The 17,343-nt window shown below is 40.3% G+C and overlaps 2 protein-coding genes across 8 annotated transcripts in view; one reads left to right on the top strand and one right to left on the bottom strand.

The window, feature by feature from the left end:
* Positions 1–17,343, top strand: part of St3gal3 (ST3 beta-galactoside alpha-2,3-sialyltransferase 3) — a 167,006-nt gene that overhangs the window by 20,624 nt on the left and 129,039 nt on the right. Inside the window, exon 1 of one of the 7 annotated variants that reach the window (XM_048815553.1) lies at positions 16,028–16,070. The exons of the other annotated variants lie outside the window; for them this stretch is intronic. The gene's annotated coding sequence lies outside the window, so the exon portion shown is untranslated. Of the gene's footprint in view, positions 1–16,027; positions 16,071–17,343 lie in introns of those variants that run through there. 7 annotated transcript variants of the gene reach the window in all.
* On the bottom strand, positions 899–1,986 carry LOC107141857 (60S acidic ribosomal protein P0-like). Its single transcript, XM_048815554.1, is given in 2 exon segments — positions 899–1,037; positions 1,040–1,986. Coding segments are annotated over 2 exon segments (951 nt in total). The 5' UTR covers positions 1,914–1,986; the 3' UTR covers positions 899–960.

Below are 17,343 nucleotides of genomic sequence, written 5' to 3'. Positions count from 1 at the left end.
TATGTCTGGTTATGTGAACTGTATTTCAATACTGAGGAAAACCCCACAATGTCTCAGAGCTGAGTGAGATTCACATGTATTTGTCTGTGTTCATTAGTCTACTAAAGGCAGTGGGTGAGGATAGGGAAGCAGTGTCTGTTCTATGTTTTTGTTGATCATGCCATTTGATTAGAATTTCCTGTATCTAAAATGTTGCCTTTTCCTTTGGAAAGGCACTTAGTGTGGTTTATATTTAATGTTAAATAAAGAATATTTAACACTTCTCAAAAAAAAAAAAAAAAAAAAGTAAGTAACCATATTTGTAAGTAACCACAGCTGCCAAAGATCTTATTTAGGGTCTGACCTTTTACTATTGTCCTTTGTGCTCTGTCTTCCCTTCTGGACCTTGAATTAATTTGTGGCTACTTTGCAAGACTCTATGAAAACAGTCTAGAGCAGGAGACAGTATTTTTAACCTCATCTTCCCCTACAAGTTTACTTTAATTGTATGGCAGAAAACTCAATTGTAGTTGAAAATGTTTGGGGCCATAGTTTTATCTCCTGTGAATTTTCTTGCCTTGCAGCATCCCTTTAAAACTCCTTTAATGGCCGGGTGTGATGGTGCACAGCTGTAGTCCCACCTACTCAGGAGGTGAGACAGGAGGATCACAAGCTGAAGGCCAGCCTGGGTGATGTAGCAAGATTCTATCTTACAATAAAATTAAAAAGGCTGGGATGTAGCTCAGTGGTAGAGCACCCTTGGGTTCAACCTCCAGTACTGCAAAATATAAATCAATAAGTCAATATTTTTATTTATTTATTTATTTTTTTTACAAAGTTCTCATGTTTATACCATTGTTTAGTTTTTAGCATTAAGTACTATAAATCTCAAAATGTAGAAAATGAAGAGTTCAGAAACTTAAGAAGTAAGCCTTTATTTCTTTGTTTTGCATATAAAGCTGAGTTGTTGCTTTTTGGTGATTAGTCAAAGAGACCAAATCCCATATCCTCATCCGACTCCTCCGACTCTTCCTTGGCTTCAACCTTGGCTGGGGCACAGCAGCAGCAGGAGCAGCAGTAGTAGCAGCAGCCACTGGGGCAGCAGCCACAAATGCAGATGGATCAGCCAAGAAGGCCTTGACCTTCTCAGCAAGTGGGAAGGTGTATTCAGTCTCCACAGACAAAGCCAGGACCCTCTTGTACCCCTTGATGATAGAATGGGGTACTGATGCAACAGTTGGATAACCAATCTGCAGACAAACACTAGCAACATTGCGGACACCTTCCAGGAAGCGTGAATGCAGAGTCTCCTCTGTGATGTCAAGCACTTCAGGGTTGTAGATGCTGCCATTGTCAAACACTTGCTGAATGATCAGCCCAAAGGAGAAGGGGGATATGTTCAGCATGTTCAGCAGGGTAGCTTCGCTGGCTCCCACTTTGTCTCCAGTCTTTATCAGCTGCACATCACTCAGGATTTCAATGGTGCCCCTAGAGATTTTAGTGGTAATGCCCAAAGCCTGGAATAAGGAAGTCTTCTCGGGCCCCAGACCAGTGTTCTGGGCTGGTACGGTGACTTCACATGGTGCAATGGCACCAGCACGGGCAGCAGCTGGAACCTTATTGGCCAGCAGCATGTCCCTGATCTCAGTGAGGTCCTCCTTGGTGAACACAAAGCCCACATTCCCCCTGATATGAGGCAACAGTTTCTCTAGAGCTGGGTTGTTTTCCAGATGCCCTTGAATGGCCTTGCGCATCATAGTGTTTTTGCCCATCAGCACTACAGCCTTCCCCCGGAGGGACATTCGGATCTGCTTCATCTGCTTGGAGCCCACATTGTCTGCTCCCACAATGAAGCATTTTGGATAGTCATCCAAAAGTTGGATGATCTTAAGGAAGTAGTTGGACTTCCAGGTCGCCCTGTCTTCCCTGGGCATCACGACGGTGCATCAGGGATTGCCATGCAGGGTTTAAAGACAATGTCACTCTCACGAGGACGCCTAGCGAGAAGTCAATATTTTTAAAATGCTTCAGTTTAGGCTATAGATACTACCATTTAAATAGAAGGGTGTGGGCAATTATGTGTATGTTCTTATTTATACATCCGTTAACATGTATATCTAGATTTGCATACACGTGTAAGGTAACTTTAGAAGCATGAAACCTGTAAATAGTAACTTTGATTTCTTTCCAGGAAGAAAACTGATAGCCGGGAGATAGAGTGAGCGAGATTGCTAGGGAGAGGCTCGGGATATAGGATGAAAGGAACCAAAAGAAACCAACGACTAAGGAGCGGCAGGATGGTGGGGAAGAATCCTGAGAAGCTGGAGGGATGGGAGAAAAGTTTGAAAGGGCAAATTGTGCAAAGGCACCTACATGTGTTTCACCCAGCGTTTCCACTCCGAGGTATTTATCTATGGGATTCTTGCACACTTGGAAAAAGACCTGTGCACAGGATTACCCACTGCAGCATCTCTGTTCATCTGTTTGCAGCATTATATTATGTATTTATTTTTTCTGTGCTGGGGATTGCTCTACCATCAGAGACGATCTACCACTGACCTATATTCCCAGCCCTTTTTAGAATTAAAAAAAATTTTGAGACAGGTCTCCCTAAATCGCCTGGACTGACTTCAAATTGGCAGTCTTCCTAACTCATCCTCCCCAGTTGCTGGGACAACAGGCTGTACCACTGTGTGCAGCTACAGCATTGTTTTTAATCACAAATGCTTGGAAACAACTCAAATGTTCACTAGTAGGGGACAAAGTAAATAAATTATGATTTCCCCATCCAGTGAGTGCTCCACCTCCAACCAGTCAGGGCTGCCTCCTCCTGTTTTGTGCCCAGCCACCAACTGCCTTTATATGGTAGTTCAGCTTTTTAATGGAGCTGTGATATGTAGCAGTCATCCTTAGCCACAAGAGGGCACAAGAACCTTTTGATTGCCATGGCATAGGCTGGTGCTGGATGTCACGTCTGGCAAAATCCTTTTAACTCACTCCAGACTGTGTACACCTGGAAGGCAGGGCCAGTGTCTTTAGAGGAGGCTGTAAAGAGGTGGGAGGAGAGAACGCAGATTTTTGGAATCACTTTTACCTGCCATTTGGATTTCCTACCCTCCTGCAAATTAGATAAAGAACTGGTTACAGTATTTAACCACTTTCAGAGCTTAAGCTCTGAAAATAATGTAAGACATTAGAGGCATTATTGCATAATAGAGTTTGTATGCATTGAGGCTTTGGAGTTCCCACCCCACTTAACATCAAGTCCTGGTTCTGTGGCTTTGGGTCACTTACTGTCTGTGTCTGTTTTATTCAATGAGATAATCCAAATAAAGCTCTTAGCACTATATTATGGTCAGCACTCAAAAAGAGTTGCTATAAGTATAATACCATGTATCAGAGATGGATACTAGGTCTTCAATAATTCTTGATATGTGGTTCTTAGTTATACATTTAATATTTCTTTGATTATAAGCAAGATGATAATGTTGGTTTTAGGACAATTTCAAAGCTCCATTTCTTAGAGGGGCTTACAAAATATTTGTGGCTGTTCATTTCTTGCAAATAATTTGTCTTTTATTAGTATGGTACATCCTGAATTTTTGCAGAGAATCTTAATTTTAAAGATTCCATATATGATGATTTTGTGCATTTTTTAAGAGAAAATTTGGTATTTGTGTTATATGCTGAGGCTGGGTTGGGCAACATGATATTGCTTGTTTCAGGTTGAGATCCAGGGAAAGCAAACTGAGATAAAGATTAGTGGGTGAAAAGCATAATAGGGAATGGTTTATGGGATCACGCCCCTGAAGGAAAAGAAATGAAGGAGATGAGGAAAGAGGAGAGAATCATTTTTTTTTTTTTTTTGAGAGAGAGAGAGAGAGAATTTTTTTTAATGTTTATTTTTTAGTTTTCGGTGGCACCCTACTCATGCCAGGCGAGCACGCTACCGCTTGAGCCACATTCCCAGCCCGGGAGAGAATCTTATACAGAGGGAGATGTTGAGCTATGATTCAGTGTCTGTAAAGGCTTTAATCTACATTGTGGAGAATATGGATTTAGGATGGCCCTTCTGAGTTGGAGGAAAGGGGTTGTGTCTTTATACTTTTTCCTGACTAGTCACTGGATGTCAGTTGTCATTTCATGAGGGCTGCCCCAGAAAGGGCATAGCCCTATGCTAAGCAGTGCTCTTAACCAAGACATTTCCAGAAGAGAGCTGATGGTTGAGGGCTTTTGGTCTACCATGGATTCCAGCATCTGGAGAAAATTCCTTCATTTTTCTAGAGGGAATGTCAGCGGCACATTGCAACTTCTACCACAGTGCCCAAGTCACCTGAAATGAAAATGATAACATGGTGTCTTGGTCCATTTGTGTTGCTATGACAAAATACCTGATTCTGGGTAATGTATAATGAAAAGAGGTTTATTTGACTATTTGGTATCTGGAAGGTTCAAATAGCAATGGTGCCAGTGTCTGTTGAGGACCCCTGTTATGATTAGGATGTGAGGTGTCCCCCAAAAGCTCACATGTGAGACAATACAAGAAGGTTCAAAGGAGAAATAATTGGGTTATAAGAGTCTTAACCCAATTAGTGAATTAATCCCTTGATAGGGATTAACTGAGTGGTAACTGAAGTGGTGGGGTGTGGCTGGAGGGAATTGGGGTGTGGCTTTGGGATATATATTTGTATGTGGCAAATGAAGACATCTCTCTTTGCTTTCTGATCGCCATGTGAGCTGCTTTTCTTTGCCACACTCTTCTGCCATGATGTTCTGCCTCACCTGGAGTCCCAGGGAATGGAGCTGGTCTATGGACTAAGACCTCTGAAACCGAGAGCCCTCCAATAAACTTCTCCTCCCCTAAAATGGTTTGGGTTAGATCTTTTAGCCACAGCAGTGAGAAAGCTGACTAAATCAGCCCCACGTTGTAGTGTAATGGATAGCATCACATGGTGGGAGAGGACGCGAGAGAGTGAGCCAAGCGCCTTAGAAGAACCTGCTCCCACAGTAATGAATCCAGTTCCTTGAGATGGGCATGAAGCCCTTCTGAGGGCAGTGCCTCATGGCCTGATGATCTTCCCCAGTGCCCTGCCTCTGAGAGGTCTCCCCACCTGTGAATACCATTACGTTGGGAGCCAAGCTTCCAACATGTGAATCTTTGGGGAACAAACCACATCCACACTATAGTACATGGGTACATAGCTGGCGTAGGGTAAGGGAGGCAGCGTGGATGGAATTGTTTGCAAGTAATACTTTGGAATAATTGATATTTTTAACTTTAAGGATTCAGGATAACATTTGAGGGTGGATTCTACTAAAACAAACTACTACAGATTTTCAGTGGTTTAACAAAATAGAGGCTTATTTCTCTTCTTTCACAATCTGGTGCAGGTCTATGGGGTTGGGGGAAGATTCTGTTCTATCTACCTAATTTATTTAGGGACGCAGACTCCTTCCGTCTAATGACCCTGCCAGTACCTAGGTCCTAGAGTCCTCCATTGGATCTTCTGATCCAGCTCTCAGAGGGGAGAGGGTGGGAGCATGGGAAGTTGTGCGGAAGGTCTGAGCCAGGCCCACATGGCATGTGCTTCATGCAGTTCCTGGGTGGGAACTCAGCCATGTGGTCCTGCCTATCTGAGGGAGGGAGGGAAGGACACAAAGGCCCTCACTGCCATGATGTCGCATAACTCAAAGCTCTTGATTGGCTCAATTTTATATTGGTGAACCAAAGATTCTTCGAAAACTTCACATTTTAGGTTCCCCAGAATTACAGAACTTAAATTGCTGCCATCACAATATCATAATTTTATTTACTTGAGGAGATTTACAAAGGAGAGAAAAACTAAATTTTACCAGAGAAAGGATAGAAGGGAAGAATATGAGGCTTAGAATTTAAGGATTCCTTGCTCTGGAACCTCAAAAAGGCAAAATAATTTTGTGTGTGCACAAGTGTGCGCGTGTGCATGCACATGTAGATTTATTTTTAGATTGAGAAGCCCTGATCCTGTCACAGAGCTATGGAAACAGCCTCCTCTCATCCTCTCAGCTTATAGCAGGAATGTCTTCAGCTGGTGACATGGAGATAGTTGAGGGATCTTGGATTACAAGGAAATATTCATGCAGATAGCACTGACAGCTCCTTGCTGGATTCCCGTGAATACCACCCAAGTAGCCCTGGGGTTGGAGGAAGAGAGGTGGAGAAGAGGTGTCAATTACTTTTTCTGTCAGTCAAGGAGGATTACTGCTGAGGGATGGCTTCTTCCTTAGGCAGCCTTGCTCCAGGCGGTTTGGGGTGTACAGGAAGAGAGGCACCTGGGCTGGAGAAGCTTGCAGGCTGAAAGCCGAGACTCCAGAAAGTAACCGAGGATAAGGCCGGGTGAGTTGGAGTGTTTCAGAGAGGGAGAAGCGAGAGCACGAGGTCGCCTTTGAGAAACAGGTGTACTCTGACAGCAGGTGGGACGTCAGGGGCCTGGGGGAGTGCTTCAGGTGAGTGGAATATTGGAAATATTTCTGCAGCTCCAGTGAGACATGAGAGCCACCTATGAGGAATGGTGGCGGGCAGGGAGAAGTGGGACCAAAGTGGGGGAGTAGGGCAGAGCAGGGTATGAGGCTCCAGGGTCGGGTCTGGAGTCGAGGTTTAACAAGGCAGGACCATCGAAGGTTCTTACCTTAATGGAAAGACCTATGAAAATGTGGTGTTCTGGACTTTGTGTGAAGGAACATTAACAGAACACAGAGGTTTCTTCTGGAATTTTTATTTGACTATTGAGAATTTAAGACTGGTGGTTGTGTTCCCTCACTCCTTCGGCAAAGTTCATTTCACATGCTTTTAATCATACTGATTAAACAAATTACTGTGGTTTCCATAAGTGATGCAGTAATTTTTAAGGTTGAAATTAATTTGATCCAATTTTTAAAATAAAAATTAGAGATGCCCCTACTTTTAAGGAAATTATGGTCTGACTAGGTACAATATCCTTAAAATAAATAAAATGCTAAGATGGGGGGGAGTGCATAGCAGTACTTACAGTACTTACCGACCTTGGAAAAAGCCCACAGTCATCCATATTTGATATTTTAAAATAAAATAAAGACCATGATTTAAAAAGCAATGAAGAGGCTGGATACAGTGGCTCTCACCTATAATCCCAGTGACTCCAGAGACTGAGGTAGAAAGATTACATGTTCAAGGCCATCAGGCCATTTATTTAGCAAGACTGTATTTCAGAATAAAATATAAAAAATGGCTGGGGATGTGGCTCAGTGGTAGAGCACCCCTGGGTTTAACCCCCAGTACCCCACCTCCCCAAAAAATTAAGGAAAAACTTAACGAGGAAGCCATCCCACCCCTCATTCCCCTTGAGTACTGCAGGAATCCAGGGAGTGTTAATTTGACCTGGAAACAGCATTGGGGAAGGGTGTAGGAAAGGCCTCACAGACACAGACCATACCTAAGGTTTCAGGGAGCAGCTGATGGAAGGGTATTAAGCACGGGAAAAGTATGGTCGGATTTGCACCTGGCAGTGTGGAGGATAGGCTGAACGAGCAGGTTGGGAGTAAGGATACCAACTGCCCCAGCACCACAGACTGAGGAAGCTTAGAGAAGGAGAGAAAGCCTGAAAGGCTTCCTGGTGGAAGGGAAGCTGAGAAGGGAAGGACAGGAGCAGAGAACAGCAAGGAGCATTTCTCATAGAGAGAAGGTGTGGGCAGAAGCACAGAGTGAAAGAGCAGGGCCCGTGAAGCCTCTGGGAAGACTGGCGTGGCTAGCATGCAGAGGACTGATAGGGACTGGCACTCACTGACTGGTTGGGTAGCAGCTCAGGTCACCAAGTGCTTTATGTGTAACACAGAGAGTTCAGACTTTACCCAGTGATGAAGGGAAGACCGCAGACCACGCTAAGGCTAGTCTCAACATGTTTCACAGGGTTAATAGGACCTAGGATTAAAGTTTTCTGACCACAGGTGGAATTAAATAAGGAATCAATAACAGAAAGATAACTAGACTATCCCTGTGTGTTTAGCAATTAACCAATAAACATGTATAAGTCATCATTGAATCAAAGAAAAAAGCTTATGGGAATTAGAAAGTGTTTTGAACTAAATGATATTGAGAGTACTATATGTCAAAATATGTGTAAAGCTACTAAAACCAAGCTTAGAGGAAAATGTGTAGGCTAAAGTGCATATATTAGGGACAGAAAGGCTGAAAAATCAATCATTCAAATATCGATTTTAAGAAGTTAGAAGATATATAGCCATTAAACCCAAAGAAAGAAAACAAAACGATAAAGAGCAGAGTTTGGTGAAAAGAAAGCAAAATACAATGTAGAGGATCAACAAAGTCAAAATTTTTTTCTTTCAAAAGATTAAGCCAGGCATGATAGTGCATGCCTATAATCACAGCGACTTGGGATACTGAGGCAGGAAGATCACAAGTTCGAGGCCAGCCTCTGCAACTTTGTGAGACCCTGTCTCAAAAAATAGAAAAGGTTGAGGATATAGCTCAGTGGTAATGTGCACCTGGGTTTGATCCGTGGTACCCCCGTCCACCTTCCCAAAAAAGAAAGATGAATAAAACTGAGAGACGTCTGGGAAGACAGATGAAGGTAAAGTCAAGAAGAGAAAAAGCAGTTGGATAACAGATGCCAAATGATCAGGCCCAGGAATAAACATTGGGAAACCATAGAAGCTGCAGATTGGGTTTTCTTCTTTTTGTGTGTGTGTGTGTAGTACTGTGCATTAACCTGGGGATGCTCTACCAATAAGTTATATCTCTAGTCTTTTTAAATTTTTTTTTTAATTTGAATTTTTTGTTTTTTGGAACAAGGTCTTCACTAAATTTCTGAGGCTGGCCTCAAATGTGATCTTCCTGCTTCAGCCTCCAAAATTCCTGGAATTACAGGCTTGTACCATCATGCCCAGACTTTTAAAAGATTGAGAATATTATAAACAGTTTTACATCAAAAGTTCTGTGATTTTTGTGAAAAGTGGTCAATTTCTAGAATCATGTTAACTGAGCAAAACTGACTCATAAAATGTCTTGGAAGACCTTAAATCCTATAAACTTTAACCAATATTAATAATGAAATATCTTTACACAAAATGAGTGAAAAAATAAACTAACAAAACCACATTCCAAGCCCAGATGGATTCACTGAAGCTTTTTTGTTCAACAGATTAAAAAGAATAAATAATTCCTGCCTCTTACAGACTCTTCCAGAGAACAGAAAAAAAGGTCACTCCTTACTCAGTTTTTAAAGCTATCTAGCATGAACTTGATTCCAAACCCCAGCAAAGACAATTCAAAAAGGAAAATTTCAGGCCCAGCTACTAAAAATAAAAAGCAGGTACCGAAGTCCTGAACAAAATTTGAGCAAATCCTACAATACATAAAAAAGATAATACATCACAAGTTAGTTGGGCTTATGCCAAGAACATACACGGTTGATTTAACATGAGAGAAATCCATCAATGCCATTAATCACAGTAATAGGTTGTAATAGGTTAAGTAGATTTTAGTATATTAAAAACAAATCATTTTAGTAAATACCGAAAAAACATTTAATAAAAGTCAGTATTTGCTCATGCTGGAACTGCTTAGCAAACTAGGAATAATAGAGAAGTTTAATCTGAAAAAGGATATCTGTTTATAAAAACTCAAGCAAACAAGAGCCAGGTCCAGTGGCACATACCTGTAATCCCAGGTCTCTGCAGGTTAAAGCAGGAGGATTGCAAGTTCAAGACCAGTCCAGGTTACATAGCAAGACCCTGTCACAAAACAAAACTGAAACAAACATCGGAAGAATGAAATTTAGAAGTTTTTTTTCCAAGATCAGGACCAAGACAAGGATGTTCTGAACATCATTCTTTTCTCAGTATTGAGCTGGATGCCTAGTTTGGTGCATTGAGGGCAAAATAAATAAACAAATAGATTTGAAAATATAAATAAACCAAGGAGGCAATGATTCAGATAAAAAGGAGGGCATAGGTTTGAGAGACATTTAGGAAGAGTTCATGCTTTGGATGTTTGTGTTCATTTCTTTTGTTCAACAAACATTGATTAACTACATTGGCAATAAATAAGATAGGAAGAGAAAGAAAAGGAGAGGCCTGATATTTATTCATTTTCTACCATGAAGGTTCTGGACTCAGGTTTTCACATATTTTACTCTATTTCATTTAGGCATTCTCTTTACTATTTTGAAACCTCATGTAATGAGTCATTAAGGAAAGTACATGAGAAAAAGGTAATAAACTATTTGCATAAATTCATTCTCATTGTTAAATACTGGTTCAAACTTGTATTTAGGTATTAGGAGTATGTGTACTTTATATAGCATTTCTCTTTAACTCTTCTCTCATTTGTATCCATATAGCAGATCTTTGAAGTAGGATGAAGTCTGGTAAATGGTGTTTTTCTAATTCTCTTGGCAAAGAAGCAAGTACAATGTTTACACCGATTAGCTCACTGTCTATATGGAATTGAGGAGTTCCCATTCTGGCGAGTAAATAATTTAAACCATTCCTTGAATACACATAATCAAAAGATTTTTGAAGTGGAAATATATTGAGGTCCTAGATGCATAGTTTAGAGAATCACTCAGAATACTCCCCATTAAGAATCTGTAAGCTCAGGGGTGTGAGGTGGGGTGCACACCCATAATTCCATTTAATCAGGAGGATCATAAGTTCAAAATAAGCCTCGACAACTTAGCAAGACTCTGGCTAAAAATCTAAAACAACTTTAAAAGGCTAGGGGTATAGTTCAGTGTTAGAGCAACCCCAGTTCAATCCCCTACCATAAAAACAAAACAAAATAAAATAAAAATCCTAAAAAATAAAACTTCAAAAACAAAAAGAGTTTACTATGTAACCTGAAAGCAGAAGAGGAACTATAGGGAAAGGGGCTGGGGTGGGGAGAGTATCAGAGAGGGCAGATGTCATCAAAACAGTGGACAGGCTCAGGTCCTTAGGTGTGCATAAATGGACTAATATAGGACAAATTTAAAAAGGGTTGGCATAGAAGGGAGATGCCACCCATGACTTGCTGATGGGGACTGGTGACAAAAGCATTATAATGGGAGGGTATGTCCTATTCATAGAACACGTGTAATGGAGAAAAAACAGCATGGTATCCTGGAGATGAGAACAGACTGAAAATTACTTGGGCAGTTGCTGACTGACTGTTAATACTAGAAACAAACCATCTGACAAAATCTTGCCTTGCTTCTCATTGCTTTGAAGAGAGAAGAAATTATCCAGTTTTACAAACATTTCTGAATTCCGACTGCTTCCCAGGCACTTTGCCAAGTACATGGGATATTAAGTCCAATGAAGCTTAGACTCTGAGCTGGAAGAAAGCCCTGAGCCCTGCTCTTTGGCAGGAAGAATCCAAAACTTCCTTTCTTCTCTTTTTCTTGTTTTTGTGATATTAGGAATCAAATCCAAGGGTGCTGTACCACTGAGTTATACCCTCAGTCCTTTTATTTTTTATTTTGAGACAGGGTCTTGCTGAGTTGCCCAGGCTGGCCTTGAACTTGGGATTCTTCTGCCTCGGTCTCCCAAGTTGGTGGGATGGCAGGCGTGTGCCATCACATCCTGCAAGAACTTCCTCTTGTGACATACAGAGCCCTTCCTATCCCAATCTCTGACTGCCTTTGCCTTACTGGATCTTCATTCTTCCAACTATAGTTGCCAGATTTGTGGAATTCTTTGTCCCTCCCTCATCATTTATCCTCTTCTCTTTGACATCTGCATTCCTCCTCTTTTTCCCTGACTACTTCTAGACAATAAACATGTTCACTTATTGACATATAAATAAAATCTGTGGATATGTTGCATTTTATATTTAAAATGCCTGAGGGCCGGGATTGTGGCTCAGTGGTAGAGCACTAGCCTAGCATGTGTAAGGCCTTGGATTTGATTCTCAGCACCACATATAAATAAATGAATGAAATAAAGGTCCATCAACAGCTAAAATAATATATAAACAAAAAGTGAATGCCTGAACATGTCTACTATCAATAGATTGACTGGTTTAGAAAACATGAGTTAAGAGACTTATTGCTATGTGCTATGCAATCAGTTCTTAAAATCATTATATTTAAATAAATGAGACTTTGGGTGCATCTTTTTGGAAACTCACTTTGACACAGGGCCTACAGGTTAGTCCAGAATTGAAATTATAATTTTTAATAAAGTTATGTGTGATGTAGCTTAGTAACAGTGCCTAATACATGGGAATCCCTGGCTTTGATCCTAGCATCTCAAAGGAAAAAAAAAAAAAAATCTGGGCTGCGGTTGGGGCTCAGTTGGTAGAGTGCTTGCCTAGCATGTGTGAGGTTCGATCCTCAGCACCATGTAAATAAAATAAGTAAGTTATTAAAAAAAAAAAGGAGTGAAAATTAAAAAAAAAATCAGTGTCTGTGTGGGCAGTACCTGTGCCATCTAGAACATGGCCATGGTTATTAAAGTTGTGATGATTATACTATTAATTTCAAGAAAATTAATTGTTAGGCAAATGGACATTTCTCCTTCTTTGCAGAAGATTGTTTCAAAGGTATGTGATCCGGATGTTGAGACATCATTTTTCTCCCCTCTAGGACCGTGGAAGTTAAAAGGAAAAATAAGAGCAGTGGCTGGCTTAAAACCGAATGCATCCCGTAGAGGTCTTTTTCAGTCCTGTTTGTGTATATGATTTCTGTAATGATGTGCAGATGTTCTGAATTTAGAGCTCTTGTGACAGACCTGACCTTCATGAACTTATTGCTTAAGTCTTATTCTTTTTATCTGTTCTTCCTGATGCTCTTTCCTAGCTCAGTAATTTTAAAAAGAAAGGTTTATTTTCATGTAGTGTAGTTGTTTAATAAAATGGGAAGTTTTTTTCCTCCTCTTGGAATATGGCCTTCATTTTCAAGTCTTATTTGAAAAATCACTGTATTCATGAATTTCTTAATTAAGTTCTGAAAGTTCTGATAAGTAGAAGCATGGAAGTGAGAAGGGAAGAAGATGTGAGGGGTTTTGAGTATTGTGACTGGAGGTTCGTTAATGCCGTCTTAGTTACCTCGGTGTGTGGATCCACATCTGATCTTACTCCAATGAGCATAGTTTTGGCGCCTGCCTGACTTCCTACCTGTGCTTGTTTCTGTAATTTTTCTAAGAATTGTAGAGCTTTGTGACTCAGGCCATTCCTCACATATGCTAGGCAAGCACTCTGCCACTGATGTGCTACTGAGGTTACTGTGCTCTGGTCCCAGGGCTCCCAGTTTTGACACACTGTTAAACCTTTTTGTTGTTGTTGTTGAAGTGCTAGGGATCAGACCCAGGGCCTTGCACACACTACACCAATGCTCTACCACTCAGCCACACCCCCAGCCCTGTTAATCTGGTTTATATGTTTGTTTTAGCTGTTTGCTTTTAAGAAATTACAAATCAGTGGAAATTGTAAAAACAATAGGATGAGCAATAGCATCTTTTCTCCTAAAGTCTTAGTTTGAGGCAATTTTGCTACATACCAGGCAGGGTGGCATAGCCCGTAACACTAGGGAGGCCTCTGCAGGAGGGTTACAGCACTTGAGCCCGTGTTGGAGACCAGCCTGGAAAACATAGCCAGACCCTGCCTCAGAAAAGCAAATACAATCTGCCATATTTGTTCTATCTCGATAGGTGGATATTTAATCTATCTATCTATCTATCTATTAGAAACTAAGAAGTTGTTGAGTTTTTGACACTTATTCAAATATCTCAGCTTGCGTCTCCTAAATAACAAGATTATTCTACATAACTGTATACCATTATCACACTAAGAAAATTATCTTATTCTTACAGTATTGTCTTCCTAATTCTTACATTAATTACTTAATAATTAACTTACTTAACACAGGAAAAAGTGTTCTGAGTCAGTACCTACCTTAATCAGATGATCAAATTTAACATTCCCAGTAGTGCAATGGTCTGCCATTATGTATCTTCCAAGGTGATGCAATAAGAAATACACATCACCTTCATAGCCTGGTGCCAAAAATGTTTAACCTGAATGTAATCATGAAGAAATAATCAGATAAATCCAACATGTAGGACATGCTGCAGCTGGCTTTGAACCGTTCCCCAAAAGGCAGTGACATGAGAAAATAAAACTGGAGGGGGTGGGCTGTTCCTTACTAGAAGTTAAAGAAGCAGAGTAGCAGGCTGGGTGGAGGCTTAGCAGTGGAGCACTTGCCTAGCATGTGTGAGACACTGGGTTCAATTCTCAGTAACACATAGAAAAAAAAATAAAAGTCATTATGTTCAATACAACTAAAAATATTTTTAAAAATGAAGCAAGTAGTCATATGCAATGGGTAAAATTAGAGTAGAACCCAGATATGAGGTAAGAAAGCTTATAAAGGACATTGAGGGGCAGTTGGATACATTTTGATGTGGACTGTATATGATGGCATTGATTCCTTGATGTTTTTCTTTTGCCCTTGTTTCATTGAGCACATGGAACTATATTCCTCAGAATATATTTTAATTTTTAAAAGAATGATTTTCTGTCCATTCTTTTGTGGGAAGTTTTGCAATGTTTCCAGAAGGACACACCCTTGCTGAATGTGCAGGTGTTGGATGGGCCAGAGTGGGCTCCCTTCTCTGGGATAGTCAGGACCTGTGTATTGCTTATTATGAACTGCAGTTTTTAGGATAGCCAGAGGAAGGAGTAAAGGAGTAAAGACTGGGTAAGGGCGAGCTCCATATGAAGGAATAAATGATTCATCTGTGTGGAAGATAGAATCAAGCATCTCCAGGAATGTGGATATTCTAAAATACATACTTAAAAGTTTTGGTAACTCCATTCAGAATTTGGTCCTTTCATTTACAGTGAAGAAGTAAATTGTAGGATTTTTGTTTTCTAAAAATTACCTGGTTCCAGACCCTATTTCACATCATTTGTTCATCTTTCATTCATTCGTTAATTCATCATTCAGCAAATCATCATTGCGAATCTGCTATGTGACAGGTACTGTGCTCAGTGAAGAGTTCAGTAGCCCCAACCCCTTCATCTGTGGGGAATATGTTCCAGGACCCCAAGTGGATGCCCGAAACTGCAGAGAATACTGAACCTTATATATCTTATGCTTTTTTCCCTATGCAAATATACCTATAAATTAGACACAGTTAGAGATTAACAACAACAATAGAGTTTCCCATTTATATTTACACATTACAGTTGACTGTGGGTGATTGAAGCAGCAGAAAATGAAACCACAGATAAGGGGGACTGCTCTCTTGTGAGAAAACCATTGTGTCACCCAGAATTTTTAATCTAGACAGGGAAACCAACATTAAACACAAGTAAAGACTCTGTTGCATTCACGGTAAATACTCCAAAGAAGAGATAGAGGTGCTGCAAAAGAGAATAATAGAAAGACTTTACCAACCTGAAATGTTACTGCAAAATGTAGCTCCGTAGATGTTTACCCTCCAACTTCATCCTCTCATTCCACCAGTCACTTTCTGCCGGATTCTGGTACATTCTCTTCCCTCATTTTAGAATGGGAACAAACTGCCTTATTCCATGAGTACCTTGGATATCAGTTTGTAAAGATAATTTGCTACCCTGGCTGAATAAAAGAAGGCATTTTCCTTATTGCCAGGACCTCCTTATTTTTCCAGAGAAGTTAGAAATCTAAATTTTTATGTGAAATCACCTGACATATTAATGTTAGCAAATAAAAAAAAAAATTCAAACTGTGGCCTTAACTTGATATACTTGTGAGCTTCTAGTTTGCACCTTCTGCTTAAAGGAACACAGAAGTCTAGTTATATGAGACCCAATTCAGACATCGGCCCTAACTAAAAATTTCTTTTACATAAATTACTAAATGAAAGATGCAGAATACCAAGGATACAAACCAAAAGATAGGCAGGCAGATAGATAGATAGGTAGGTAGATAGATAGATATAGATAGATATTTTGTGGCACTGGGGATTGAACCCAGGAACATTTTACCTCTGAGTTTATATCCCTATCCGTTTCATTAAAATTCGACTTCAAGGCAGGCCCCAAACTTTTGATCCTCCTGCCTCAGCCTCCCAAGTAGCTGGGATTACAGGTGTGTGCCACTACACCTGGCCAAAAGATTTTTCCTAAAACAAAGCCTCTTTTATTTTCTCCTTAATATAATGTTAAGCAATAAGTAATTATTACCTTCACTGGTTTCTCACCCTTCCTCCCTTCTTTAATCCAAGCAGTAAAGATCCTTCTATAAGGGCAGACAAAGGAGATTTGTCCATGATCAGCCTCCATGACCACAATCTGATCAGTGTTTCCTTGGCCTGCCTTCTACTCTTTTTTTTTTTTCTTCTTTTTAAAGGTAATAGCTTTCCTGAAATACATTTTATATACTTTACAGTTTACCCATTTAAAGTTCAAAATTCTGTTGTCAGATATTCAGAGTTGTACAAATCTCACCACAGTTTTATTCATTTACACTGCCCCCATAAGAAACCATATAGTCATTTTAGTCATGCTGTTTTTCCCCAGCCAGAGGCAGTGACTAATCTACTTTCTGTTGCTATAGATTTGCCTATTCTGGATATTCTGTGTACAGTAAATGGACTCATACAACATGTAGTCCTTGTGACTGGTTTTTTTCACTTAGCATAATGTTTCAAGGTTCATCCATATTATAATATGAATCATTACTTCATTCTTTTTTGTGGCCAAATAATATTCCATTGTAGAATAATACACATTTTATTTACTTATTCATCAGTTGATGGACATTTAGGTTCCTTCCACTTTTTTTGAGGGGAGGTACCAGGGATTGAACTCAGGAGTGCTCAACCACTGAGCCACATCACCAGCCCTATTTTGTATTTTATTTAGAGACAGGGTCTAATTGAGTTGCTTATTAGCACCTTGCTTTTTGCTGAGGCAGGCTTTGAACGCGTGATCCTCCTGTCTCAGCCTCCTGAGCCACTAGGATTACATGTGTGTGCCACCACGCCCAGCATCCTTCCATTTTTTTACTATTAAGAATAATGCCATTGGGGCTGGGGATGTGGCTCAAGCGGTAGCGTGCTCGCCTGGCATGTGTGCGGCCCAGGTTCGATCCTCAGCACCACACACAAACAAAGATGTTGTGTCCGCCGAAAACTAAAAAATAAATATTAAAAAATTCTCTCTCTCTCTCTCTCTCTCTCTCTCTTAAAAAACAATAATGCCATGCAATTAGAGAAATACAAATCAAAACTACACTAAGATTTCATCTCACTCCAGTCAGAATGGCAATTATCAAGAATACAGGCAACAATAAATGTTGGCGAGGATGTGGGGAAAAAGGTACACTCATACACTGTTGGTGGGACTGCAAATTGGTACAA

Source organism: Marmota marmota, unplaced genomic scaffold, assembly GCF_001458135.2.
Source record: "Marmota marmota marmota unplaced genomic scaffold, marMar, whole genome shotgun sequence".
Lineage (NCBI taxonomy): Eukaryota > Metazoa > Chordata > Mammalia > Rodentia > Sciuridae > Marmota > Marmota marmota.
This window is presented reverse-complemented; position numbering and strand designations above follow the sequence as displayed.